The 26,447-nt window shown below is 39.5% G+C and overlaps 1 protein-coding gene across 1 annotated transcript in view; it reads left to right on the top strand.

Annotated features, from left to right (window-relative positions):
* Positions 1–3,381: 3,381 nt before the first annotated feature.
* LOC110585438 (T cell receptor alpha chain MC.7.G5-like) overlaps positions 3,382–26,447 on the top strand; it is a 403,737-nt gene continuing 380,671 nt past the window's right edge. Inside the window, exons 1-2 of the mRNA XM_044918383.1 lie at positions 3,382–3,430; positions 3,646–3,941. Coding sequence (XP_044774318.1) covers positions 3,382–3,430; positions 3,646–3,941 — 345 coding nt within the window. The remainder of the gene's footprint in view (positions 3,431–3,645; positions 3,942–26,447) is intronic.

Here is a 26,447-nt window from a genome sequence, read left to right as displayed (position 1 = left end):
AAAAGCTACTATTTCTGGGGTGCTTCAGTAACTCAGTCGGTTAAGCATTTGACTCTTGATTTTGGTTCAGGTCATGATCTCAGGGTTGTGAGATCAAGCCCCATGTGGGGCTCCACGCTGGGCATGTACCCTGCTTAAGATTCTCTCTCTCCCTTTCCTTCCACCTCTCCCTATCCCCAGCTCTCTCTCAAAAAAAAAAAAAAAAGAGCTGTTTCTTTAAAGCAACATAAAAACAATGTGTTGTGGTCTTATAGCATATTCAGGTGCAACAAGAACACATTTTCTTCATAAAGGGAAATAATATTATTTTAAAGCAGGCTAGGATAAATTAAGATGCTTATTTTAATCTCAAATGCTACTCTTAAAAATAGCACAAAACAGCAGAGAGTATCTTTGAGACCTCAGAGCAGGCAGAGATTTCTTGACATGGTACAAAATATACTAACCATAACAGAAAGTTTGAGAAGTAGGACATGACCAAAATTTAAAATTTCTACTCATCAAACAACAATAGTAAGAAAATCAATAAGCCATCTAAAGTCTAGACAGAAGAATTCCAGAAAGAATTATTTGGAAAAGACTTATTTCCAGAATATATAAAGAACTCTCACAAATCAACAATAAAAAGATAACACAATAATAAAATACATAAATAGGATGACTAATAAGTACATAAAATATGTTTCATGTTATTAATCATTATGGAGAGTCTAATTCAATTCACATGCAGATGCTATTTACTCCCAGTAGAAGACCTAAAAACAAACCATGCGACAACCTCAAATACTGGCAGATACATGGAGCAACTGGACCTTCCACGCACTGCTAGTAGAAGGGAAATTGGTACCATCACTTTGGGGAACAGCTATGGCCCAACAAGTCCAGAAATAGATATTTACTGAAGAGAAGTGAAAACACAGACCAACAAATGACCCATACAAAAATGTTTGTTGTGGGCTTATTCATATTTGCCACAAACTGGAAATGACCCAAACGTCCATCAACAGGAGAATAGGTAACAATTAATGGTATGTAAGGAATCTTACTCTACAATAGAAAAGAATGAACCACTGACTGATACACACAACAATAGGATGGATATCTAAAATCTACAGTAACTGACAGAAGCCAGACCCTTCCTCCCAAACCACATATGATTCCATTTCTATGAAATTCAAGAACAGAAAAAACGACTTTGACTAGAGAGGGTCACAAGGGGACTTTCTAGGGTGAAGTAAATGTTCTCGATTTTGTTTGGGTGGTGATTACATGGGTATATAAAATACTCATACGCATCGAAATGCACGTATAGGGACTGTGCATTGTTTTGTAAATAAGTTATACTTCAATAAAAAATAACCAAAATAAATAAAATAACCCATACATGGAGAAATGTGCACCTGAATAATTACAGAGCTAGATGAATTGTCACTTACTGGAAACACCCAGGTAACCAGCACCAGTATGGAAAAACAGGGCATTATCCATGTGTCAGGCCACTCCTGTACCTGCCGCCTGTCTCTACCACCCTCGGTAACCACTATCCTGACATTAACTGCACAGAATAGTTTTCTCTGCTTTTGTACTCTTTTTTTTTTTTTTAAAGATTTTATTTATTTATTTGACAGAGAGAGATACAGTGAGAGAGAGAACACAAGCAGGGGGAGCGGGAGAGGGAGAAGCAGGTTTCCCGCTGAGCCAGGAGCCCAATGCGGGGCTCGATCCCAGGACCCTGGGATCATGACCTGAGCCGAAGGCAGACGCTTAACGGCTGAGCCACCCAGGCACCCTCTGCTTTTATATTCTATGTAAACAGAATCACTTAGCATGTAGTCTCGTAGCTGCCTTCTTTCATACAATCTTACCTTTGTGAGATTTATTCCTATAATTATGTGTAGCTGTGGAGATATTTATTCTGAGAACTGTATTTTGTATAATCATCTCATTTGTATATATTTAGCCTCTCGGCACTTTAACGTCCAGCTAGTCTTCGGTGCTTTCTAGTCTCAGGCGGTTGTCGGAAGGGTTGGGAGTATACTGTAATCACAGCAGACAGACCACAACTGTTCTGTAACAACTAAAAAATATAAATAAATTTCTGCAACACTTACAGAAAGCTGGACAAATTAATTTTCTCTATACACATTTTATTTTACTGTGGCTCACTATTTTTTATAGAGGTATAATTTTTTTCTACAATGAAATACATAGATCAGTCCAGTGTGTCTTGATAGTTATATATATCTAAGGAAAAAAACAATATATAAAACATTTCCTTCACCTCAGAAGTCCCCTTATGCCTCCTTCCAGTCAAACCCCTCCTCCTAGAGACAACCATTTTCTGATAGTTGGACCATCCTGGACTCCTAAAAAATTCTATTTTCTCATAATATAACATGGATGTTGGATGTCACTAAATTGATACATTCACTTAGGGAAGAGAAAATAAATAGGTGATTAAAAGCTGCAGTTGACTGAATCACAGTCATAAATCAGCACACTGATGCCAAGCAAATCAGTCACCAACTTCCATGCTGTGAAAATACAAAGCTAATGAGCTACTGTTTCCAGTGAAATCCTCTGAGCTGCAGCAGAGAGCTGAAGAGATATTTGCAATTTTTGAATGGCTACATTTTTGATATAAGAAAATAAGAATTCATGGTCTGGTGAATTTGACCTTATTTCGACTGGAGGGTGCAATATTCGAAAGCAAGATTTTTCTAACACACTTACTATTGACTGCTCTTAGACACGTGATGCTGGACAATTTTTGTCAGTCAGGAAACTTATTGTTGTAGCATTAAACAGACAAGGAACTTTATCCAGTGGAAATTTCCTTAGAAACCAATGCCTTGGAGTATAGGAAGAAAAGTTATGACAATTGAGAGTGAATAGTTTTATCTTCTTGTCTGGAAGAAAAATCTGTGAGTATATTTTATTGCAGATTTTGGCTGGAGACAAAAAAAAAAGCATACACTGTACAAAAAGATGGATGACTATTTGTCCTCAGAAGTCACCATAATCACAAGAAATTGTATTTCTTTTGAAACTTAGCAGTCCCTCGTGGATGCACTGGTTGAAGATGGCAAATGGTTGAATATTAATGTTCTACAATTCCATTTAACTCATACACATGTCCAGATATAATGGTTGCGAATTAAATTACAAAAAGACTAAATAAACAAGTTAGACTCTCCCACCATGTAAACAAGCCCCAGCATGACACAAGCCCACGGATAACAAACTGCATTTCCTGTTGTGGCACAGAAGCTTCTTACAGCTCAGTAATGGTGTGTGCGCCCTGTGAGGTGCAGGGCAGGCATTTAGACCTGAATCTGAGACAGAGCACAGCACATTTCACTCAGAGGAAGCACTTCCAACATGCTGCTCCCCAGCCTGCTGAGAGTAGTCATAGCCTCCATCTGCCTTGGTAAGGCTAGGAAGGATGGCCATAGACACAGACTCAAGCTCCTCTGAGTCCTGAGTCCAGGAGTAGAGACAGGTGGGGTTATTACTGTCTGGTGGGGTTTAGCAGAGGGAATAATGGGCAGGGGAATCAGAACTCTCAGTCCTACATGAGTTCCTTAAAACCCTAGGGATACTACCAGAAGAATCAGCCTAATTATCTCTTTTTTCTTTTTGCAGGATCCAGCATGACACAGAAGGTAACTCAAGCCCAGCCTGCCATTTCTATGCTGGAGAATGAGGCTGTGACCTTGGATTGTGTATACGAAGTTAGTGGTTCTAGTTATTATTTATTCTGGTACAAACAACCACCAAGTGGGGAAATGATTTTCCTTATTCATCAGGAGTCATACAGGGAGCAGAATGCAACAGAGGGTCGGTATTCTCTGAACTTCCAGAAATCAGACCGTTCCATCAGCCTCATGATCACGGCATTACAACCTGTGGACTCAGCAGTGTACTTCTGTGCTCTGAGAGACACCACAGTGATGCAGCATGGATGGGAGCCCTACAAAAACCTCAGATCTCCACAGGAGGCATCCCCCACCTCTGAACACCTGCGAGAGTGGCAGAGCGGAAGGAAGAAGCAGGGGCTGCGCCCGGGGTGGTAGGGGTTCTGAGGCGAATGCTTCACTCAAAGGAAAATGCGATTTCTCTGGCTCAGAGAACATATCGAACAGTGTCATTCAACAAAAGCATCTTTATCTTCAATTCTTTACCTTGCAGTAGATCATTTAGCAAAAGATTTTTTTAAAAACTTGGTGGTGATGATTACATTAAAATGGAAGACCCAAAATCTAAATGGCTTCCCTGTTTCGATCTGTAGTGCCAAAGGTAGTCACACGGTGCCCAAATCTGTCCTGGTGTTGTAAAAGGGACTCTAGGAAGCTTCATTTGGAGGATTTAGTGTTTTCCACAGCCTGAAGCTGAGCCTGCTGCTCCGTCATATGGATGCACTTTTGCTCTGCAGAGCGCCCCCCTCCTTATGTCCTCTTCTGGTCACTACATGCTCTTCCAGGGAAACCACAATCCCATAGATAGATTCGTTTTGCCCGGTTTTGCACTTTATATAAATAAAAGACTAAAGTTTGTATTTTTTCTATCCTATCTGGATTCTTCTCTTAATATTCTGTTTCTGAGATTCAGCCATGTCGTGTACAGTTTAGTTTCTTTTCATTGCTGTGTTAGTACACTACAGGTTAGCCATCTCCTACTTAAATGGTTATTTGGATTTTTCTAGTCCTTGGCTATTACCAACAGTGTTGTATGAATATTTTTATAGTGTTCTTTGGTGAACATAATTACATACTGCTTTTGGCATATATGTTGGAATTTCTGGATTAAAGGGTCTAGATATATCTGGCTTTAATTCCTCCACTAGTTAAGCCATCAGAAAGAGTACGAATGACCTCTGTGTTGTGGATCAACAGAAATTTTCAGTACTCATCATAGCTGACCTCTCAGAAACTTTTGACACATGAGTTGTGACCACTTACTCTTGTGACCACTTACTCTTAAAACTTTCTCTTCCTTTTCTCTGATGAACCACTTTGACTCCTGTGCACACTCTCATCTCCCTTCCAATCACTAGCTGTTGGAAGTCCTCAAGGGTTAGCCCTGGGCCACCTCCTCTCCTTATGTTATTCTCTCTATATATATATGACATTTTATTCATGCCTCTATGACTCACATATGTATTTCTCTGTACCAGGCCTCACCATCTACTTTCCCTTACTTTACACTCAGTTAAAAAAAGTATGTCACCGGATGTCATGTATATACACAGGTAAAAATAACAGAATAGTCAACACCCTGGACATAAACATAGTAAAGTGAGAGACACTGTTGTTGCAACCTAGCATGACCCTCTAAATCCTCCAAACTCCACGACACTCATTTCAGGCTTTCTGAGCAATCTCTTGATTCTCCCCTAATGTGGCTGGAGGAAGATTGGAAATAGCACAACACCACAGATTCACTCCTATTCTCTCCAACCCCTTAGGGAATTCTCAGTTTTCTCATATATCTCATATGTCTGGATAATAGGCTAAGGAAAGTTTAACAGTTGGGTTTTGTATATGTTTTGCAAGCATCCTCAAGCCTGTGTTGTGGTCTCTCTAAACGTGTTCTCATATATTGTGAGCTTTCTCCAAAGACCAAGACAAAAAGAAACATTGTAATTAATATAGACATATGTCTATATCTATATTTATGTATAGATTTTTAAAAAAGATTTTATTTATTTATTTGACAGAGAGAGACACAGCGAGAGAGGGAACACAAGCAGGGGGAGTGGGAGAGGGGGAAGCAGGCTTCCCGCTGAGCAGGGAGCCTGATGCGGGGCTCGATCCCAGGACTCTGGGATCATGACCTGAGCCGAAGGCAGACGCTTAACGACTGAGCCACCCAGGTGCCCCTATGTATAGATTTTTAAAAATTCCTCTTATAGCTATAACTGTGAGCTCCATAGAGTAAGAAAACCTGTATGTATTATGTGTTACACAGTACTTGGCACATAGTGGTTGCATATTAAATATTTATCAGTTGAAGAAGAATAAATTGACAACATCAACAGATACTGAGCTTCTATCATTTGGATGCCATTGCATAAGTATGGATTAATTATTTCTTGTATTTGCACATTTCTATGACGATGAGAACACTCCTTCTGTTTGCATGTGCCGTAAATTCCCTTCCTGTTTCTACAGATTTTTCTCATATGACGCTATTTCCAGGTTTGCAATTTAGATGGTCTCTATCTTGTTGGCTAGATGGAGGCATCTTCATCACCTGAGTGAGGATGTAGAAAGGATATCTGGATGTCTCTAATATATGTATGCTGATGCCTCTTCGTTTAGGCTAGTGATGACATCCCACTGATTTATTGCTTCTCTGGTTTGATCTCCAAGGGATTTGAGTCTCAAATCTTTACTGTGGCTGGAGATGAGTCCTGTAATACTATGGGTGGTGATGGCAGGGGGTGAGTGGTCCAGGTTGAAAGAAAATCACAGTTAACTCAGTTCTCTCTGTGTCCCCATACTTTTCAATTTCATCCTAATTTCTGGAACACAAATGAAATGACCTTTATACAATAGGTGTTCTCCATACACTAGATACTGCCCTTGTGTATAATTGGATCAGGTCAAACGATCTATTGCCAATTGTCTTTACCATCGCCATGGCATGCTCTGCTTCACTGTATATTTTTTCTCCCAAGTCTAGTGACCTAGTTGATTTACTTAGCTTTTGGGTAGACATTCTTACCTTTGGAAGTCCTAACCTAAGACTTAAGGAAAATGAGCCTGTTTTTCTAATTTCCTGATTCCAGTTCCAAGGGCTGAATTATTTCAATCAAGAATACTTTAAAGCTCCTGGATTCTTAGCCCTTAAGAAAACTTTTAAGAAACTATTATCCTCAGTTGTAATATTGGTCTTTTAAAAATCCTCTCATGAGAGCAAAATCACCCCTGTCCCTGGGATGGTAGAAAAAAGCATCACTACATCCTGGAGGAACTGAGCTATTTGGCCTTGGAAATGTGTCTGTGGAAAAAGATGATAAAAGCATGGAGTTTTAGCTAAAAGTAATAATAAAGAAGAGGGTTTTTCATTCTTGGGACAATTTGTAGAGAATATTCTTTTCTTCAAGGAACATGTGTCCAATTACCAGGAAAGAAGTTAAACACAGGAAGGAGAATCTCACCTTTAGTTCAGCTTAAAGTTTGGCTTTAAAGATGATAGATGGGCATTTTTCTCAGAGAATTTTAAAATTTAAAAGAATGTGAATGTTAGGAAATATTACAGTTATCCTTTGTCATAACATAGATGTAACCACTTAGCAAATTTATACTAGAAAACATTTCAGAGGCCGATGAGTTGAGAAGGGGTTGGTTTGGGAATCATACTTTTAAATTTACCTTTTAGGTAGAGAAATCTTGGTAAGTATAAAAAAATAAATTTGCAGGCTCACTTCTCTGTGAGAAGTCTTCAATGTACATTTTGGTTATGCTGCTTTGAGCTAGTTACATGATCAAAGTGAATAGGTAAAGCTTAAGACAAAGATAAGGACACATTCTTCTTTTTAAAAGAATTTTTAAAAAATTATAAAAGTTAACTCAAAATGGATCATGGACTTAAATGCAAAATGTAAAATATGAAACTTTTAGAGAAGAAAACATAGGAGAAAATCTTTAAGACCTGGGGCTAGATTTGACACTAAAAGTATCACACAGACACACACACACACACATACTGAACTACATCAAAATTAAAAACTTTTCCTCTGCAAAAGACCCTGTAAAGAATATGAAAAGATAAACTACAGACTGGGAGTAAACATTTACACACCATGTATCTGGCACAGGGCTTATATCTAGAATATATAATGAACCCTTATATCTCAACGGTAAAAAGAAAAATAGAAAAAGGGGAAAAGGGTTGAATAGATATTTCACCAAAGAGAATGTACAGATTGCAAATAAGCACATAAAAAGATGTTCAACATGATTATCCACCAGACAAATGCAAATTATAACCACAATGAAATATCATTACATACCACAGTGGCTAAAATAAAAAAAATAGTGATAACACCAAATACTGGCAAACATGTGGGGAAACTGGATCATTTATAAATTGCTAGTGGGGATGTAAAATGGTAAGGCCCTCTGGAAAATAGTTTGGTAGTTTCATAAAAACTAAATATGCCTTACTGTATAATCCAGCGATTGCACACTTGGGCACTTATCTTAGAGAAATGAAAGCTTATATTCACACAAAAACCTGTACATGGATATTCACAGCGCTTTATTCATAACAACCAAAATTTGGAAAAACCCAAATGTCCTTCGATGGGTGACTGATTAAGCAAACTGGCACATCCATACCATAGAATACTACTCAGAAATAAAAAGGAACCAACCCGTTGGAAATACACAATAACTTGAATAGATCTCATGCTTTTATTACTTACGTGGGGTAAAAAAAAACTCAAAAAGTTATGACTATACAAACCTATTTATAGAGCATTAATGAAATAAAATGGTAGGGATGAAGAACAGATTAGTGATTGTCAGAGCTTAATGACGTCATGCTGCAAAGGGGGTAGCATAAGGAAGCCTTGGGGTAGGAAATCATTGTGCATCTTGATTGTGGCAGAGGATCTATACATATAATACACATGAATTCATGTATCTGTAAATATATAAAATTGCATAGAACTATACACACACACATACACACACCCTCAAATGAATGCATGCAACACTGTGGAAATCTAAATAAGCTCTGTGGATTGTACCAATGTTAATTTCTTGGTTTAGATATCATTGGACCAGACTGGGTGAAGAGTACATGTGACCTCCCTGTATGTTTTTTGAAGCTTCCAAGAATCTATAATCATTTAAAATTTCAAATATTTTTAAAAGATTTTATTTATTTATTTGTTTATTTATTTATTTATTTAAAGATTTTTATTTATTTATTTGACAGACAGAGACACAGCAAGAGAGGGAACACAAGCAGGGGGAGTGGGAGAGGGAGAAGCAGGCTTCCCGCAGAGCAGGGAGCCCGATGCGGGGCTTGATCCCAGGACCCTGGGATCATGACCTGAGCCGAAGGCAGACGCTTAACGGCTGAGCCACCCAGGCGCCCCTATTTATTTATTTATTTATTTAGAGACCACACTCTCACGCAAGCGGGGGGAAGGGTAGAGGGAGAGAGGGACTCTCAAGCAGACTCCCTGTTGAGTGCAGAGCCCGATGCGGGGCTCCATCCCATGACCCTGAGATCATGACCTGAGCTGAAACCAAGAGTTGGATGCTTAGCCAACTGAACCACCCAGGTGTCCCCCAAAATTTAAAATATTTTTAAAAATTTAACAAAATTCCCATCAAACATGGAGCACTGGGTGATATACACAAATAATGAATCTAGGACCACTACATCAAAAACTAATGATGTACTGTATGGTGGCTAACATAACATAATAAAAAAAATGAATTACTAGAAAAACAAAATTTAAAAAATCAAACTCAACAACTGTGAATCATCTCCTTTGGCTCTGTTACACATCACATATTCAGCTCCCCAGATCTTGTAGTTCCAATCCTTCACAGAGCTCATGCACTAATCTTGCAGTTATCTTTTCACTTTCTTTCTGAGGCACACATATTCAGTGACAGAGAAAAACTGCCTTTTGTATATGATTTGTAAGAGTCAGAGTTTGCTAAGTGTAGTTAGAATAAATTATATCAGTAAATGGTAAATTGTATACAAGTTAGTGCAATGATTTTTAGATCACTAAGAAATTATCCAACTCTCAAAGAAAAAGCAAAAAAAAAAAAGAACATTGTACTGTTAGTACTACAAATTCTGTGTAGCTCATATTTTCTGGTTACTGAGTGAGAGGACAGATGGAGTGACATCAAAGCAATGCATTTGAGAGTTGATTTTTTTTTCTGGGGTGCAAAGCATGCTATTTGGACAAGTCTGAAGAGAACTATACAAATGGTGGTTAACTTAACAAGATAATGCATCTTCAATGACAAAATCCAATGGAGTGTCATAGAATCAAACAATTAGGCAATACTAGTTTTGCCATAGATATCCTAGCCTAATTTCAATATTAGTATTGATTAGTATTTCAATATTAGTATTAGTATTGAAATATTATTAGTTACCCTCTAAATTCAATAGCTCTTATTTTTTTGTAGTAATGTGAACACTGTCTAAAACATGATTACTTTGAAATTTTTACATATTTATTTAAAACCAGACATGCTGCTTCTAAAACTCAAGTGAAGATGAAATATGCAGAAAATCAGAATCAGGTTTGCAACAGAAGAATAATGCGGATTGGGTGGACCCAAAACTCTGTCATACATCAAATAATATTATAAAGCTGGAATAATTAAAAATAGTACTAGCAAATGTAGAACCAGAGAGACTATGGAAGAGAAAAGAGGAGACAAAAATAGAAACAAATTACAAATAGGAAATTACTATACCACACAGGTAATGCTTATCAGGGAGAAAACAATGGAGCAGTGGATAATGTTGGGGCAGTTGTCTAGCCACCTGAAAAAAATTGGCCCCTAAACTTACTCTTAGGCCAAAGTAATTCCATGTGGTAGACTGAAAATACTAAATTTTAAACATAATAGGAAACTTCAGAATTTTTTAAAAACAATCTTGGTGTGAATCAAGACTTTCTAAGTATGCCTCAAATTTCAAATTTCAGGCAAAATAAACAATAAATAAGAGCACATCAAAGCAAACATTGCTACATGGCAAAAACATCATCAAAAAGCCAAAACCAAATACCAAAATGGAATAAAAAGATTAAAAAACAGGGAAAATGTAATTTTACTATATAAAGAGCTTTTTAAAATCAGTAAGTAGATTAACTCTCCAAAAATATTGCACCGATAATAGCTAATATTAATCAAGTATATTTGCTATGTCCTAGACATTATTCTAATTGTATATAACTATATATATGTAATCTATCTATGTCAATACGTATTTCAAATGATACAGCAATTCTAGACGGTATGTACTATTCTTTCTCTACTATTTAGAAAATCAGGGAAAAGCAGGCTCTCCACTGAGCAGGGAGTCCAACACTGGGTTCAATCGCAGGACCCTGGGATCATGACTTGAGCTGAAGGAGGATGCCCAACCTACTGAGCCACCCAGGCACCCCAAGAACACTTACTTTTACTGTATGTCATTTATTTATGTAAAATATTTGTGTTGCATGGGTAATAGTTACCCTCCCCCAACACACACACAGTGACTTTCTGATTCCTTTGAGGTCTAGAAATGGAGAGGTCTTTTTTCCCTTCTGTTGTGTTCTTCCCTCCCTCCTATAACTGTCAAGTTTGTGACCCTGAATTTTGGTCACACTTGGTCCCTGTAGACAGGCATAAAATCATTTGAAGAAATGGATTTCTTGTATTCCCTATTTCCAATCAATGAGGTTTCCAGACATAGCCACACCCTATCTGATTTCCCTCTTTTTGAGCTCTAGTCCTTTTAAGATGTCACCTGCTGAGATTCTTATATACTATACAGAGAAACACAATCCATTACACCTATACTTGGGTCCAACTCTTTTATAACCTCTGGTAGGAGTTTAAAGGCCATTCAAGGAACAATGAAACAAAAGTATAAGTAAGAGAAGGCTTTTTTTAAAAAATATTTTATTTATTTGACAGAGAGAGAGACAGCGAGAGAGGGGACACAAGCAGGGGGAGTGGGAGAGAGAAAAGCAGGCTTCCCGCTGAGCAGAGAGCCCAATGCGGGGCTCGATCCCAGGACCCTGGGATCATGACCTGAGCCGAAGGCAGACGCTTAACCGACTGAGCCACCCAGGTGCCCCAGAGAAGGCTTTTCCGACTATGACTTTGAACCTCATGGATACTATGCTCACCAAAAGCAAAATGTCCATCCATCAATCTTTTCTTTGTAGGCTGCATGAAGTGGGTGCTGTGAGATTGTGTCCTTGACCAGGAGGTGGCAGTGGTTCTATTCCTCTCCTTCCTTGAATTCTTTAAACATCAAAAGCATGAAATTTACTTTTGATTGACTGAGACACTAACAGAAAGGCTCTCTCCTGCATCCGAGAACAAGAGCCAAGACCCAGAGACAGCACCTCAGAGAAGATCTGGAATCCTTACAAATTGTACCAAGACTCAGACGTCAGGATGGAGAACATGCTGGAATGTGCGTTCATAGTTTTGTGGCTTCAGCTTGGCTGTAAGTTGGAGGTTAAGAGAGGAGAACCACCAAGGACACATTTATCCAAAGCCAGGGAGAAGAGATAGGGGTTCTGTGTCAGCTCACCCCGGGGTTTTCTCTTGTGGGAATTTTTCAGAACTGCTGTACCAAAGGCTTTGTATCATTTCTGATTTTGTTTTCCTCAATAGGGTTGAGTGGAGAAGACCATGTGGAGCAGAGTCCTCAGACCCTGAGACTTCAGGAGGGAGACAGTGTCAGCCTCAATTGCAGTTACACGGTCAGCTACTTTGAAGGGCTATGGTGGTATAATAGGGCAGCATCCCGGGCAAGGCCCGGAAGTCCTCTTCCTCCTATACTCAGTTGGTGATAAGAAGCAGAGAGAAAGACTAAAAGCCACACTATTAAAGGAGGGAAGTTCTCTGCACATCGAAGCCTCTAAACCTGAAGACTCAGCCACTTACCTCTGCGCTGTGAAGACACAGTTCTCCCAGGCAGCCCCAGCCTGTACCAAAATCCTGCAGGTGCACTCTGGAATAAGGGCATCTCTGCTGTTTCTCCTCCTCAAAGAAGTACTTACTTAGCATTCAGAGCCTCTTTCCAAGTGGCTATGGAGAACAAAGTCTCGTGACACGGCTAGATGGCACAGATTACTGTTCCTTCTGTCCTGGTATCCTGGACAGTCTCCTTTGTGTGTTTTATAGTAAGATTTGAAACTCACTGTGTTTTTCCTTCATCTTTGTTCTTCTCCATATTATTTTATCTACTCTAGGTCCTTTGCAATTCCACACAAACTTTAGAACCGATTCCTAAATTCTAAATCCTTTTCAATTTCCACAAAATTTCTGTTGCAATTTTTATTGGTTTTTCATTAAATCTATGAGATCATTTTGGGGAGAATCGGTATCTTAGCCATTTTGAGTTTCATGTCATAAATATAGACTATCAATTTATTTAGGTCACCTTCCATTTCTCTAAGCAATGGTTTCAATTTTTAATGTAGTGATCTTGCACTTCCTATGTCAGTATAGAAATCCCATGCAATTTTTAAAATGTTATATTCCAATTGTTGCTAGTGTATAGAAATACAACTGGTTTTTATATATTGACCTTATATTCACTGAACTTGCTAAATTTAGTAGTTAATTCTAATCACTTGGGAATTTGTTTGGATTTTCTACCTCCATAACCATGCTACCAGCAAATGAAGAAAGTTTTATTTCTTTGTTTACAGTCTTTATTATTTATTTATTATTATTTATTTCCCTTGCCTTATTTGCCAGACTTTATGGCAGGGCTAGCTTCCTGGGAATACTGAGGTCGGCAAAGATTGAAAAATGCAAAGGATATAAACAGAATGAGTGGAGTCTGGAGGCCTGCCTTTTAAGTTAGACCAACGACTAATCTCCTCCTCATAAATGGACTCTGAACAACAGAATCAGCTGTCCCATCCCTCCCTTGTGGGAAGGGGGTGGGGGAAGGCCTAGAAATAAGGGAAGCAGAAGTGGAAGCTTCCTGATCTAGGGAGAGAGACAGAAATATTCTTTTATCCACATCACCTGGTTTTGTTCAATTTTAGCCCATTGGGTTTATAGCTTTACAGTTTGACCAACGTATTCAGGTCAAGAGATCAGAAAATAATCCTGGGATTCTTGTTTTGACCTGCCGTCATTTTGCCATTCCCATTGTGACCATTATTGCCTTTATTATCATTTATTGAACCCTTAGCACATGCCAAGTGCATTGCCCAGCACTCTACTTACTCATTTCATAATCCAAAAACTGTGAAGTAATATTAACACATTCTCAGATAAGGAAACTGAGGCATAAGTGGGTTGAAAGATGAAGGAATTTCTGAAAGTAAAATGTTGCAAGCACCATAACATGAGATTAAAAAATAAGAAATCCTGAGCTAACAAGCTGGACAGTACTTCTCAGATGTTCTGGACGTTTAAGAATCACATGAAGATTTATTTCAAAAGTGCAGCTCCAATTCTGATCAATAGATTCTGAGTGAGTAGGTCTGGCATGAGATCAGGGGCCGCTTTTTTTCATGAGTTATTGATGATTTGGGCTCAAGTGACTGGGAGATCTTACTCTGAAAACCACTGCCGTTGGGAGGCTGCTGTCTTTCAGAAGGATGGGTGATGCAGACCTGCAAGTATTGGGGGTTAACGTAGATGAGAGGTGCTGAGGAACCCTCGAATCCCACCTTGGCATGCCTGAATGCAGTATTTCTGGTTAAGCCATATCCTATTTTAGTTATTAGAAAATTTCCTTTTTAATGATAAAAAGGTAGTAATCTTTTTTCAACAACAAAAAGAAATTTATCCATGGTTTGAAAAGAAGCAGAGAGGAGTAAGAGATAGACAAGCCTTTTGGTTATAGACTTAACCAGAAAAAAAAGCCAAAACAACTTATTTCACTCTCCAACGTGTATAAAAGTCTACTCATTCTTTATTTTTTTTTTAAGATTTTTTTATTTATTTGAGTGGGGCAGCAGAGGGAGAGGGAGAGAGAGAATCTCCAGCAGAATCTGCACTGAGCACAGAGCCCAACTCAGGGTCTGAGATCATGACCTGAGCTGAAATAAAGAGTCACCTGAATAAAAGGAAAATTGCATGGCATTCTGTTTTTGGATATCTGCTTCTGATTGTGATCTATTTTTACACCTGCTTAACAGAAGATAAGGAAATTGGGGAAAAATGGTGGCATGGGGAGGGGTGGCAACAGGGCTGCCGGGTTTCTCCATTAGGCATGGTGAAGAAGAGCAAGTGTTCTCCTGGGCAAGTGGCGCCTCTGAAGGCAGCAGGGCCTGCACTGTCCTTCCAGTGCTCCAGGCAGAAGAAAAGAGAGAGCGAGAAGCTGAGGAGAACACCCCTGAGTGGGGACCCTCTGGGAGGGGGCCATTGGGGAGGGAAGAACCCAGATTTGAGGAGGCCCCTCCCGGTCCCCTGGTGCTCTTTCATGGGGATGCCTGCCCCTCGGAGGCCATCTAGAAAAAAGGAGATGGAAGTGAACAGAGCAGCCAAGCTGACCTCACTGTAGCCAGGAGTCAAGACTCAAGTTCAGAGAGCAAAGGAGAGATGGCAATCAATGGAAGATATAAACAGCGCTGCAATGAGATTTATAACAGAAAATGGCCCAGAGGTTTTGTCATTTTCTTTCCAGGATGTCTTTAAGAGAATAAGGTCCAGCAACCATCCAAAGCACCCATTAATACTTTAAGCCTCTTTGCTTGTCTTTGATACTCTTTCCTCTCCCCTTAGAAAATGTTTGCTTCACCTAGAAAATGTTGATTTTGTCTTGGTAAGTAAACTTGCATTATATCATTGTATCATCCCCTAAGTCTACAGTTGATTTCAGATCCTTTCATTTGCCTATAGGGTTGAAATTTTGAAATAAAATGGCAAGAAAGGCATCTGTATTTTCTTTCTCCAGTTGTATGTCCTGTCCTTGAAGTGATGAGCTGACAATTACCCCGCTGCCTGAAAGAAAGATCATGTGGTTTTTTTAACAATGAAAAAAAAAAAAAAGCAAAAACTCTTAATATTGCAAAAATTGTCCTGTCCCACATGGCGATCATTCTGAAACCACAAATGACCAAAATTGAAGTCCTTTCTTCAACATCATAAACACATCTCAGCAATTCTCCCCCATGTCTATAAAGCAACTTTACTAAAGCAGGTTGGTGGACTCACCCAGGGTGGGAAAGAAGGCCTTCCTGTGTTTAGTCACAAGAGGGGGATGGATGCTCTATTGTCAACAGCATCCCTGATCAGTTGGGGGAGAGAGTGTTTGGCTAGCATTCAATGTCGAGGTTATGCAGAACTGTGACAAATGATTTATTTTATTCTCTTCGTTATAAGCAGAACAGTCTGTGCACAGCATCCAACATTCAGTGATTCCTGGCCTTGTCCTAATCCATTAGGAAAGGTTTTCTTTCCACTTAAAATAGGATGACAGAAGAAGACAGGAAGTGTAAGACGGGAAGTTTTCAAGCATAAATAATCTATTTTTGTCAATTTTTTGTAGTGATAGAGAAAAGTAGAATTTTGTGGGGGTGGGAAGGAAATTATTTTATTCAATCTATTCCAGTTCTCTTAAATTTGGGAAGATAACAGGAAAAAGTTTTCAAGGTCACTCTCTCCTTTTTTTTTTTTTAAGATTTATTTATTTATTTATTTATTTATTTATTTATTTATTTATTTAACAGAGATAGAGAGCGCGTAAGTAGGCAGAGCGGCAGACAGAGTGAGAGGGAGAAGCAGGCTCTCCGCTGAGCAGGGAGCCCGACGCGGGGCTCGATCCCAGGACCCCGGGATCATGACCCGAGCCGAAGGCAGCCGCCTAACCGACTGAGCCACCCAGGTGCCTCCCTGCTCCTTCTTACCGAGCTTTCCTCTCCTCCCTCCTTTCTGTCCTCCTCTGTAGGTCAGCTGTGTGTGACCATGAAACACACACACAGAGAATGGGGAAGGCGGGTTTTGAGCAGGGTTTGTGGAATATAAAAGGGGGTGCCATTCCAGGTCTCTTGTTTTCTTTATACCGACACATGAAGTCTCTAAATGCCCTCCTAGAGATACATGATCCCTGAAGGCATTTTAGGAGACCAGAGACTCAGAAAACTTGGCTTCTAGATCAGGCTCTGACCTTCACCTTCCCAGTCACTGTGAACACTTCGCTTTCCGCAACTGAGTCTCTTTTGCTCGTTCTTGTCATTTAGATGGGCTTTCTTGGTCCTCTCATGTATATTACTTGGTGGTTTTCCTGAACCAAAGAAAAATCCTCTGAGCTCCCCAGACCATCAGTTACTGATAAGATATATTCTTTCTCTTGGATTGTGAAAAAGCAGTAAGAAAAGGATTCTGGGTGGATGTTGTCCTTAAGGTTCTTATTTTCCTCTTTCAGACTCATCCTCTTAGAGTTTAAAATTCATAAATGCTCTTGAGAGAACCCCTGGGTTAAGAGTTTGTCATGTTTTTACCCTGGCTCCAGGGACATCACTAAACAGGGGAGATGTGCCAACCAAGAGGCTACCATCTCACAGCTGACTAGAGGCTTGGAATTGCCCAGCGTGACAGCCGCCAAGTGAGGGGCTGCAGTGACTCAGCTGAGTGTCTGTTCTCTTACCTCTTACCTGATGGGTGAGAAATGATATAAAGGGACTTTCCAAGAAGGTGTGAGCTGAGGGAAGCCAGCACTTTAGGGCTGAAGTGGCAAGAGGAGGGAACAGTTCTAGGAACCTAAAGAAAGCAACTGCAACTGGATAGTAAAAATTTTGATTTATTTTCTGATATAAGCATTTGTACTCTGCATTTTTCTCTATGCATGGATATTTTGCAGTCTACACATTTGGTATTTAAAACTTTGTTGTCCTTCAGGAGGAGGAGGAGAGAGAAGCATTTCCCTGGCAATGCTGGGGTGGGTCCTCAGATGGCAGTGTTTCCATTTCTACCTCCTACTCTGTGCAGATCAGTATGTGTGTGTGTTTGGTGGGGGGTGGGGGGTGAGTGCGTGCGTGTGTGGGTGTGAGTGTGTGACCTTTCTCTGATTGGCTGGGCTGACGCTGTTTCCCATAGATATTTGAACATAGGAGGTAGCAAAGCAGATTCTTTATCTTGTGAGCCCTTGTCAGTGTTCCAGAGACAAGGAAAAGTTCTTAGTGACTCTAAGTGGCAGAAAGAATGGACAAATCCCTGGGCTTGCTCATCCTTTGGTTACAACTAGACTGTGAGTTAAAGGGATTTGGAAATGGGCAAAGAACAGACAGACCCCAGGGCATTTCTCCTTGGGGAGGAAAAAGAAAGATAAGGAGTTGTACCAGGGTGATGTTTTGCGTAGATTGAAAAAGCAAAATCAAAAGTAATTTCCAAAGAAGAGTTAACCACTAACCAGTCCCTCTGTCTGTGTTCTCTTTCTGGACAGGGGTGAGCAGTAAACAGGAGGTGAAGCAGATTCCTGAAGCTCTGAATATCTGCGAACAGGACAGTGTGGTTCTCAACTGCAGTTACACGGATGGCGCTCTTTATTCCCTTCAGTGGTTTAGGCAGGACCCCAGGAAAGGGCTCACATTCCTGTTGTTAATTCAGTCAAATCAGAGAGAACTAACAAGTGGAAGAATTAAAGTCTCGTTGGATACATCGGCAAGACAGAGCACTTTATACATTGCAGCTTCTGAGCCCAGTGACTCAGCCACCTACCTCTGTGCTGTGGGGCACAGCGCACAACAGGCTCCTGTTACCAATACCCAAACTCTGCAGCTGGGGCTCCGATCACGTGTTCTGTCTTGAAGCTGAGGAACCTTTCTCCATCCAAGCGTTTTCCAAATTGATTCTCTCCCCAGATAGAAGCAATTAAGTATGCAAAACCTCATCTATATATGGATCTATACATATATACACACACACGTGTATGTGTACACACACATCCATATATAAGTACATACACATATGTATCTGAAGTTAAATTTGGCCTTTAGTTTTTTATCAACTTCAATTTAAATAATAGCTTTGCTGAGATCAATTCACATGCCATACAATTCACTCTTTTAAAATGAACCATTAAGTGGCATCTAGTACATTCACAGTGTTGTGTAACCACCACCTCTACCTAGTTTCAAAACTTTGTCATCACCCGGAAAGGAAACCACATACCCATTAAGCGGTTACTCACCATTCTCCCCTCCCCCCAGCCTCTGGTAACCTGCTTTCTGTCTCTATGGGTTTACCTATTCTGTTCATTTCATATAAATGGAATCATGCTGCCTTTTGGGTATGGCTTCTTTCATTTAGCATACTCTTTTGGAGGTCCATCCGACTTAGGACCAGCTGGAGAAAGATGGGTATTCACCACTACCCAATCATGTAGGATGCCCTACTTCTAGTTAGCCGGTTACATCTTCTCCATTTTTCCCTTGTTTTGCTAGAAATTTGTCAGGTTTACTGATCTTTTTAAAGAACCAGCTCTTTGTTTCATTAATTTTCTCTACTGTTTTTCCATTTTCCATTTCATTGATTTCCTCCTTTATTATTTCCTTCCTTACACTTGTTTTGGATTGATTGTTCTCCTCTTTTTCTGGGTTTTTGAGGAGAGCCCTTAGATGATTGACTTGAGACTTTAATTCTTTTCTAATATTTGTGTTTAGTGCTATAAATTTCCTTCTCAGTACTACTTTGGCTAAGACCCACAAATTTGGATATGTTATATTTTCATTTCCATTCAGTTCAACATACATTGATTTCCTTTGAGACATTCTTTGTGACCCTTAGATTGAGAAGTATGTTGTTTGGTTGTTAAGCATTTGGAGATTTTCCTGTTATCTTTCTGTTACTTATTTATAGTTTTATTCTATTGTGGTCAGAGAACACAAGTTTGATGATTTTAATTCTTTTACATTACACTTGCTGAAGTTTGCTTTATGGCTCAAGATATGGTCTTTCTTGGTATGTATTTCATGGGCACTTGAAACCAGTGTGTGTTCTGCTCTTATTGGGTAGGGTGTTGATGGGTAGAGCCGGCTATTAGAGCCTGCTGGTTTGTGGTGTTGTTGAGTTCTTCTATATCCTTGCTGATTTTATGGCTAGTTGTTCTTTCTTGTGGAGAGAGGGGTATTTTTTTTTTTTTTAAGATTTTTTTTATTTATTTATCTGAGACAGAGAGAATGAGAGAGACAGAGAGCACATGAGGGGGGGAGGGTCACAGGGAGAAGCAGACTCCCCGCCGAGCAGGGAGCCCGATGCGGGAATCGATCCAGGAACTCCAGGATCACGACCCGAGCCGAAGGCAGTCGCCCAACCAACTGAGCCACCCAGGCGCCCCGAGAGAGGGGTATTAAAGTCTCCAACAGTAATTCTAGATTTGTCTATTTCTCCCTTTAGTCCAGTCAGTTTTTGTTCCACTTATTTTTCAGCTCTGTTGGTGGGTGCATACACATTTAGGATTGCTATGTCTTCTTGGCAGTTTATCTTTTTTATCAGTATGGAAGGTTCCTCTCTGTTCCTGGTAATTTTCTTTGTTCAGAAGTCTATCTACTTATCTATTAATAAAGCCATTACTCCTCTCCTTTGATTAATGATCACATGATATATCTTTTTCCATCCTTTTACTTTCAACATACCTGTGTCATTTAAAATGAATTTCCTGTAGACAGTTATAATTGGGTTATGATTTTTTAATCCACTTTTTATTTTAACTGTCTTTTCGTTGGAATATGCAGAGCAGTCTCTGTATCTTAATTGATGTATTTATATAATTTGATTTTAATTACATTGATATTTTGTGGCTTAATCTGCATTTTATTTATTTATTTTCTTATTCTCATTGTTTTTTGTTTTCCTGTGTTCTTGCCTTTGAATTTCTGTGAATTATTTGGCATTTTCTAGAATTCAATTTTAATTTATCTACAGTGTTTTAGATGTATCTTCCTGTATAGCTTTTTTTAATGGTTGCTCTAAGTACTAACAGAGTCTACTAGTGATGTCATTTCACCAATTTGAATGAAGTCTAAAAACACAGTCTCCTTTTTACACCCATTTATCCTCCGTTATTCATAATATAATTTTATTTAATATTTTTTCTATATATACTTAGAACATCATTAGACAGTGTTATAATTTTTGCTTAATCCATTAAATGTAATTTAGGAAACTCAAGAGGAAAAGGAAAGCCTAATGAATTTATCCATATTTTTAACATATAATGTATTATTTGTTTCAGAGGTATAGGTCTGTGATTCAACAGTCTTACACAATTCACAGCACTCACCATAGCCCATACTCTCCCCAGTGTCTATCACCCGGCCACCCCATCCCTCCCACCCCCCACCACTCCAGCAACCCTCAGTTTGTTCCTGAGGTTAAAAATTCCTCATAGCAGTGGGATCATAAGATATATGTCTTTCTCTGATTGACTTATTTCGCTCAGCATAATACCCTCCAGTTCCATCCATGTCATTGCAAATGGCAAGATCTCATTCCTTTTGATGGCTGCATAATATTCCATTGTATATATATACCACTTCTTCTTTATCCATTCATCTTTCGATGGGCATCTTGGCTCTTTCCATTTGGCTATTGTGGACATTGCTGCTATAAACATCTGGGTGCACGTACCCCTTCGGATCCCTACTTTTGTATCTTTGGGGTAAATACCCAGTAGTGCAATTGCTGGGTCGTAGGGTAGCTCTATTTTCAACTTTTTGAGGAACCTCCATACTGTTTTCCAGAGTGGCTGCACCAGCTTGCATTCCCACCAACAGTGTAGGAGGGTTCCCCTTTCTCCACATCCCCACCAACAACTGTTGTTTCCTGACTTGTTAATTTTAGCCATTCTGACTAGTGTGAGGTGGTATCTCATTGAGGTTTTGATGTGGATTTCCCTGATGCCAAGCGATGTTGAGCACTTTTTCATGGGTCTGTTGGCCATTTGGATGTCTTCTTTGGAAAAATGTCTGTTCATGTCTTCTGCCCATTTCTTGATTGGATCATTTGTTCTTTGGGTGTTGAGTTTGATAAGTTCTTTATAGATTTTGGATACTAGTCCTTTATCTGATATGTCATTTGCAAATATCTTCTCCATTCTGTCAGTTGTCTTTTGGTTTGGTTGACTGTTTCTTTTGTTGTGCAAAAGTTTTTTATCTTGATGAAGTCCCAATAGTTCATTTTTGCCCTTGCTTCCCTTGCCTTTGGTGATGTTTCTAGGAAGAAGTTGCTGCGGCTGAGGTCAAAGAGGTTGCTGCCTGTGTTCTCGTCTAGGATTTTGATGGACTCCTGTCTCACATTTAGGTCTTTCAACCATTTTGAGTCTATTTTTGTGTGTGGTGTAAGGAAATGGTCCAGTTTCATTCTTCTGCATGTGACTGTCCAATTTTCCCAACACCATTTGTTGAAGACAGTGTCTTTTTTCATTGGACCAAATGGACTTCACAGGTATATTCAGAACATTCCATCCCAAAGCAACAGAATACATATTCTTCTCTAGTCCCCGTGGAACATTCTCCAGAATAGATGACATCCTAGGTCACAAATCAGGTCTCAACCAGTACCAAAAGATTGGGATCATTCCCTGCATATTTTCAGACCACAATGTTTTAAAACTAGAACTCAATCACAAGAGGAAAGTCGGAAAGAACTCAAATACATGGAGGCTAAAGAGCATCCTACTAAAGAATGAATGGGTCAACCAGAAAATTAAAGAAGAATTAAAAAAAATTCATGGAAACAAACAAAAATGAAAACTGTTCAAAATCTTTGGGATGCAGCAAAGGCGGTCCTAAGAGGAAAGTATTTGGCAATATAAGCCTTTCTCAAGAAACAAGAAAGGTCTCAAATACACCTAAAGGAGCTGGAAAAAGAACAGCAAATAAAGCCTAAACCCAGTAGGAGAAGAGAAATAATAAAGATTAGAGCAGAAATCAATGAAATAGAAACCAAAAGAACAGTAGAACAGATCAATGAAACTAGGAGCTGGTTCTTTGAAAGAATTAACAAGATTGATAAACCCCAGACTTATCAAAAAGAAAAGAGAAATGACCCAAATAAATAAAATCATGAATGAAGAGGAGAGATCACAACCAACACCAAAGAACATATTATGAGCAACTATATGCTAGCAAATTAGATAATCTGGAAGAAATGGATGCATTCCTAGAGATGTATCAACTACCAAAACTGAACCAGGAAGAAATAGAAAACCTGAACAGACCTATAACCACTAAGGAAATTGAAGCAGTCATCAAAAATCTCCCAACAAACAAGAGCCCAGGGCCAGATGGCTTCCCAGGGGAATTCTACCAAACATTTCAAGAAGAATTAATACCTATTCTTCTGAAACTGTTCCAAAAAACAGAAATGGAAGGAAAACTTCCAAACTCGTCTTATGAGGCCACCATTACCTTGATCCCGAAACCAGACAAAGACCCCATCAAAAAGGAGAATTAGAGACCAATACCCTTGATGAACATGGATGCAAAAATTCTCACCAAAGTACTAGCCAATAGGATCCAACAGTCCATTAAAAGGATTCTTCACCATGACCAAGTGGGATTTATCTCTGGGCTGCAAGTTGGTTCAACATCCACAAATCAATCAATGTGATACAATACATTAATAAAAGAAAGAAACCTTTTGTTTTAGATGGATTTTTCTGACATCAATATGTCAGGGGAAGAGGAGTTGCTACCTCATTATCTCCAGGTGGAAGTAGAAATTTAGGTTCACCATTCAGCCTTCTTGACACCCAAGGAAGACAGTGCACCTCATTACTGCTGGGTAAGAGTTGAACATCCAGCTCCCCACATGGTCTCCAGTCTCCATGGACATCGTGGAGGTGACACTGTACTGGGCAATGGTGAAAGTCCTGGCCTAGGTCTTTCTAGGTCTCCACTAGACCACTCCCATGGGGAAAGGGAAAGGTACTTCATTGCTCCCAGTGATGGTGGATATCCAGGCTTCCCACAGAGTCTCCACTCACACCTAAGGAACAGAGTAAGGCTCATTACCAGAAGGCAGGAATTAAAGTTCTCATTCTTTATTTGTTCTTTTCTGACACTTCATCAGTCGAGGTACTAAAGGTGCCTCTTTATGTTTGCAAAGCAAAAGTCTGGGCTCCCCACTTGGTGTTTGATTGTGTTGGTGTGCATGGGGTCACAGTTTTTTCTGTGGTGTTTGTCTGGAATACAGTGGTAATTGTCTAAACATTTTCTGTCTTGCTAAACAAGACCCTTTTCTGGTCCTTTGACTAGAGAAAGCAGGCTTTTTTGAAGGGTCTTTTAAAAGTAATATTCTCTATAATATTTAGACCTTTTCACCTGGAAGAACCATGATGTTCCCTTTAGGGCGTTGAGAATTTGGCAAGGTTTGCAACAGAATGATTGGCAGCAAGTGTGAAGATAAGGTGTGTGGCCTATATAGTGGAAGACATCTGTTTTGCCAGGTAGGATTCATCCCTCCTTTTTTTAGTAATCATATCTCATATTTGCTTTGAGGCACAGCTCCTCTTCCACTTTCAGTATACGTGGTTTAGGTGATGTTCTGATGTTGGCTCTAGTGATGGAGTCCAGGCTGATCAGTGGACTTAGTCCCTCTTGACCAGGATTCTCAACCTTGTGAGCCCATTGGAACAACCTTGGGGCTTAAAAGAGCATTGATACCTGGGTCCATCTCAGGCAATTAAATCAGGCCTCTTGGGGTGGTTCCCAAACACTGAAGCATTGTGTTTCTCTCTCTCTCTCTCTCTCTTCCCCCCCCCCCCCAGTTGTACCTGATTCTAATGTGCAACAAGGATGACAGCTAGATCCAGATACAGTTACTGGTGTAGGTGGAGGGTTGGTGGCTCAAGTCTTGATAATTAGCACAATTCCATATATACAGTGACTGATTCAAGGATAAGATCTGCTTTGAGGGGTTTTTTTTTATTTGTTTTTTGTTTTTTGTTTGTTTGTTTTGTTTTTCTTGAGTAACACAAGTGGGAAAGTTTTTTTTTTTAAGATTTTTAATTATCTATTTATTTGAGAGAGAGAAAGCATAAGCAGGGCGAGGGGGGGTGCGGCGGAGGGAGAGGGAGAAGCAGACTCCCCAGTGAGTGGGAAGCCCCACAGGGGGTCAATCCCAGGACCTTGGGATCATGACCTGAGCCAAAGGAAGACACTTAACTGGCTGAGCCACCCAGGCGCCCCAAGCGGGGAAGTTTATTAAAGCTACAAGTACACTCTCAAGATAGAAGAGTGGGTGAGCTCCAGAGAGGGCTGTGCTGCAGGGCTTCCTGACTGAGCCCATGGGTGTTTCCTGATTGTCAGCTTCCTCAGCCCCAAATCTGGAATGAGACAAAAAGAAAAACCCAGGAAATTCACCATGTTGCTCTTTCTCAGGTCTCAAAGTCCCTCGCTGGTCAGTCTTCTTCTCTTCACCTTTTTTTGTTTTATACATAATGTCCAGGAATTTTAATCATACAGGATTTAGAGAAAAGTACATCTACTCCATGTTCCCAGTAGTGAAAGTTCATTCATTTAATTTTCAGAACAAGTTCATAACATTGTGTAATTGTTTAAGCTTGCTCTCCCTGCAGTTCATATTTCTAAACCTTATGGCCATTACATAGTTCTGCATTTAAACAGATTTGAAACAAACAATAATAGTACAATGGCTGCAGAGAGAAACATAGTATTGAGTTACTCGGTTTTGTTATTCATGAGATGATTTGTAGTTTCTATTTGTGTTTAAAACATAAAACAGAGAGTGAACACTATAAGAGGTAATTTTTTAAGTGTGAATTTAAGTCACAAATAAGTAATTTATTAAATTTGAGTAATATTTTAAAAATTGAAATATCTTCTTTATTAAATTGTTAATTATTTACATTAAAACAAACAAATGCATCAGGAAAATAAGCCTTCTCCTAAATATACCATGATAATTATGAAACATTTTTGTGTAGAGTGGAGAAGAGTCTTAAACATTATTTGATCCAGATGTCAAATAAGCTAGTCATGCCACTAGTCACTGACCAGAACTTTTCCATCTCTGAAGTCCTACTTTCTCAGATGGCAATTATCTGTTTTGATTTCTTTCATTTAGTTACTCCTACCAAATCTGTTCTTTAATAACATCTGATCCTCCAGCTCCTTCCTGTCTTCTGTCTCATCTTCTATGTTCCCTTCCTTCCCATCCAGCATTCTCCATGGCATATTTCAACTGCTTCATGTTCGTATTCTCATCTCACTTTATGCACTTGTTATCCTCTGACATTGTATTAGTTCTTCAGAGAAACAAAGTTAATAGGATATATACAGATATATATAAAAGGAGATTTATTATAGGAATTGGCTCACCCATTATAGAGGCCCAGAAGTCCCACAGTCTGCCATCTGCAAGCTGTAGACCCAGGAAAGCCAGTGGTATAATTGAGTCCATGTCCAAAGGCCTGAGAACCAGGAGCTCTGTTGTATGACAGCAGAAAAGATGGATGTTCCAGCTCGCAAAGAGAGAGAAGGCGTAAGAAGGAGAGAATTTGCTCTTCCTCCATCTTCTTGTTCCATTCAGACTCCCAGTGGACTGGGCGATACTTGCCCACACCAGTGAGAGCAGATAACAACTCATTCTACTCAATCAAATGCTAATCTCTCCTGGAAACACCCTCAGAGACAAACGCAGAAAGAACACTTTACCAGCTATCTGGGCATCCGTCAGGCCAGTGAAGTTGACACAAAATTAACCATCACAAGACATCTGCTAAATTCCCCTTCTGGA

This window comes from Neomonachus schauinslandi, chromosome 9 (assembly GCF_002201575.2).
Source record: "Neomonachus schauinslandi chromosome 9, ASM220157v2, whole genome shotgun sequence".
Taxonomy (NCBI): domain Eukaryota; kingdom Metazoa; phylum Chordata; class Mammalia; order Carnivora; family Phocidae; genus Neomonachus; species Neomonachus schauinslandi.
This window is presented reverse-complemented; position numbering and strand designations above follow the sequence as displayed.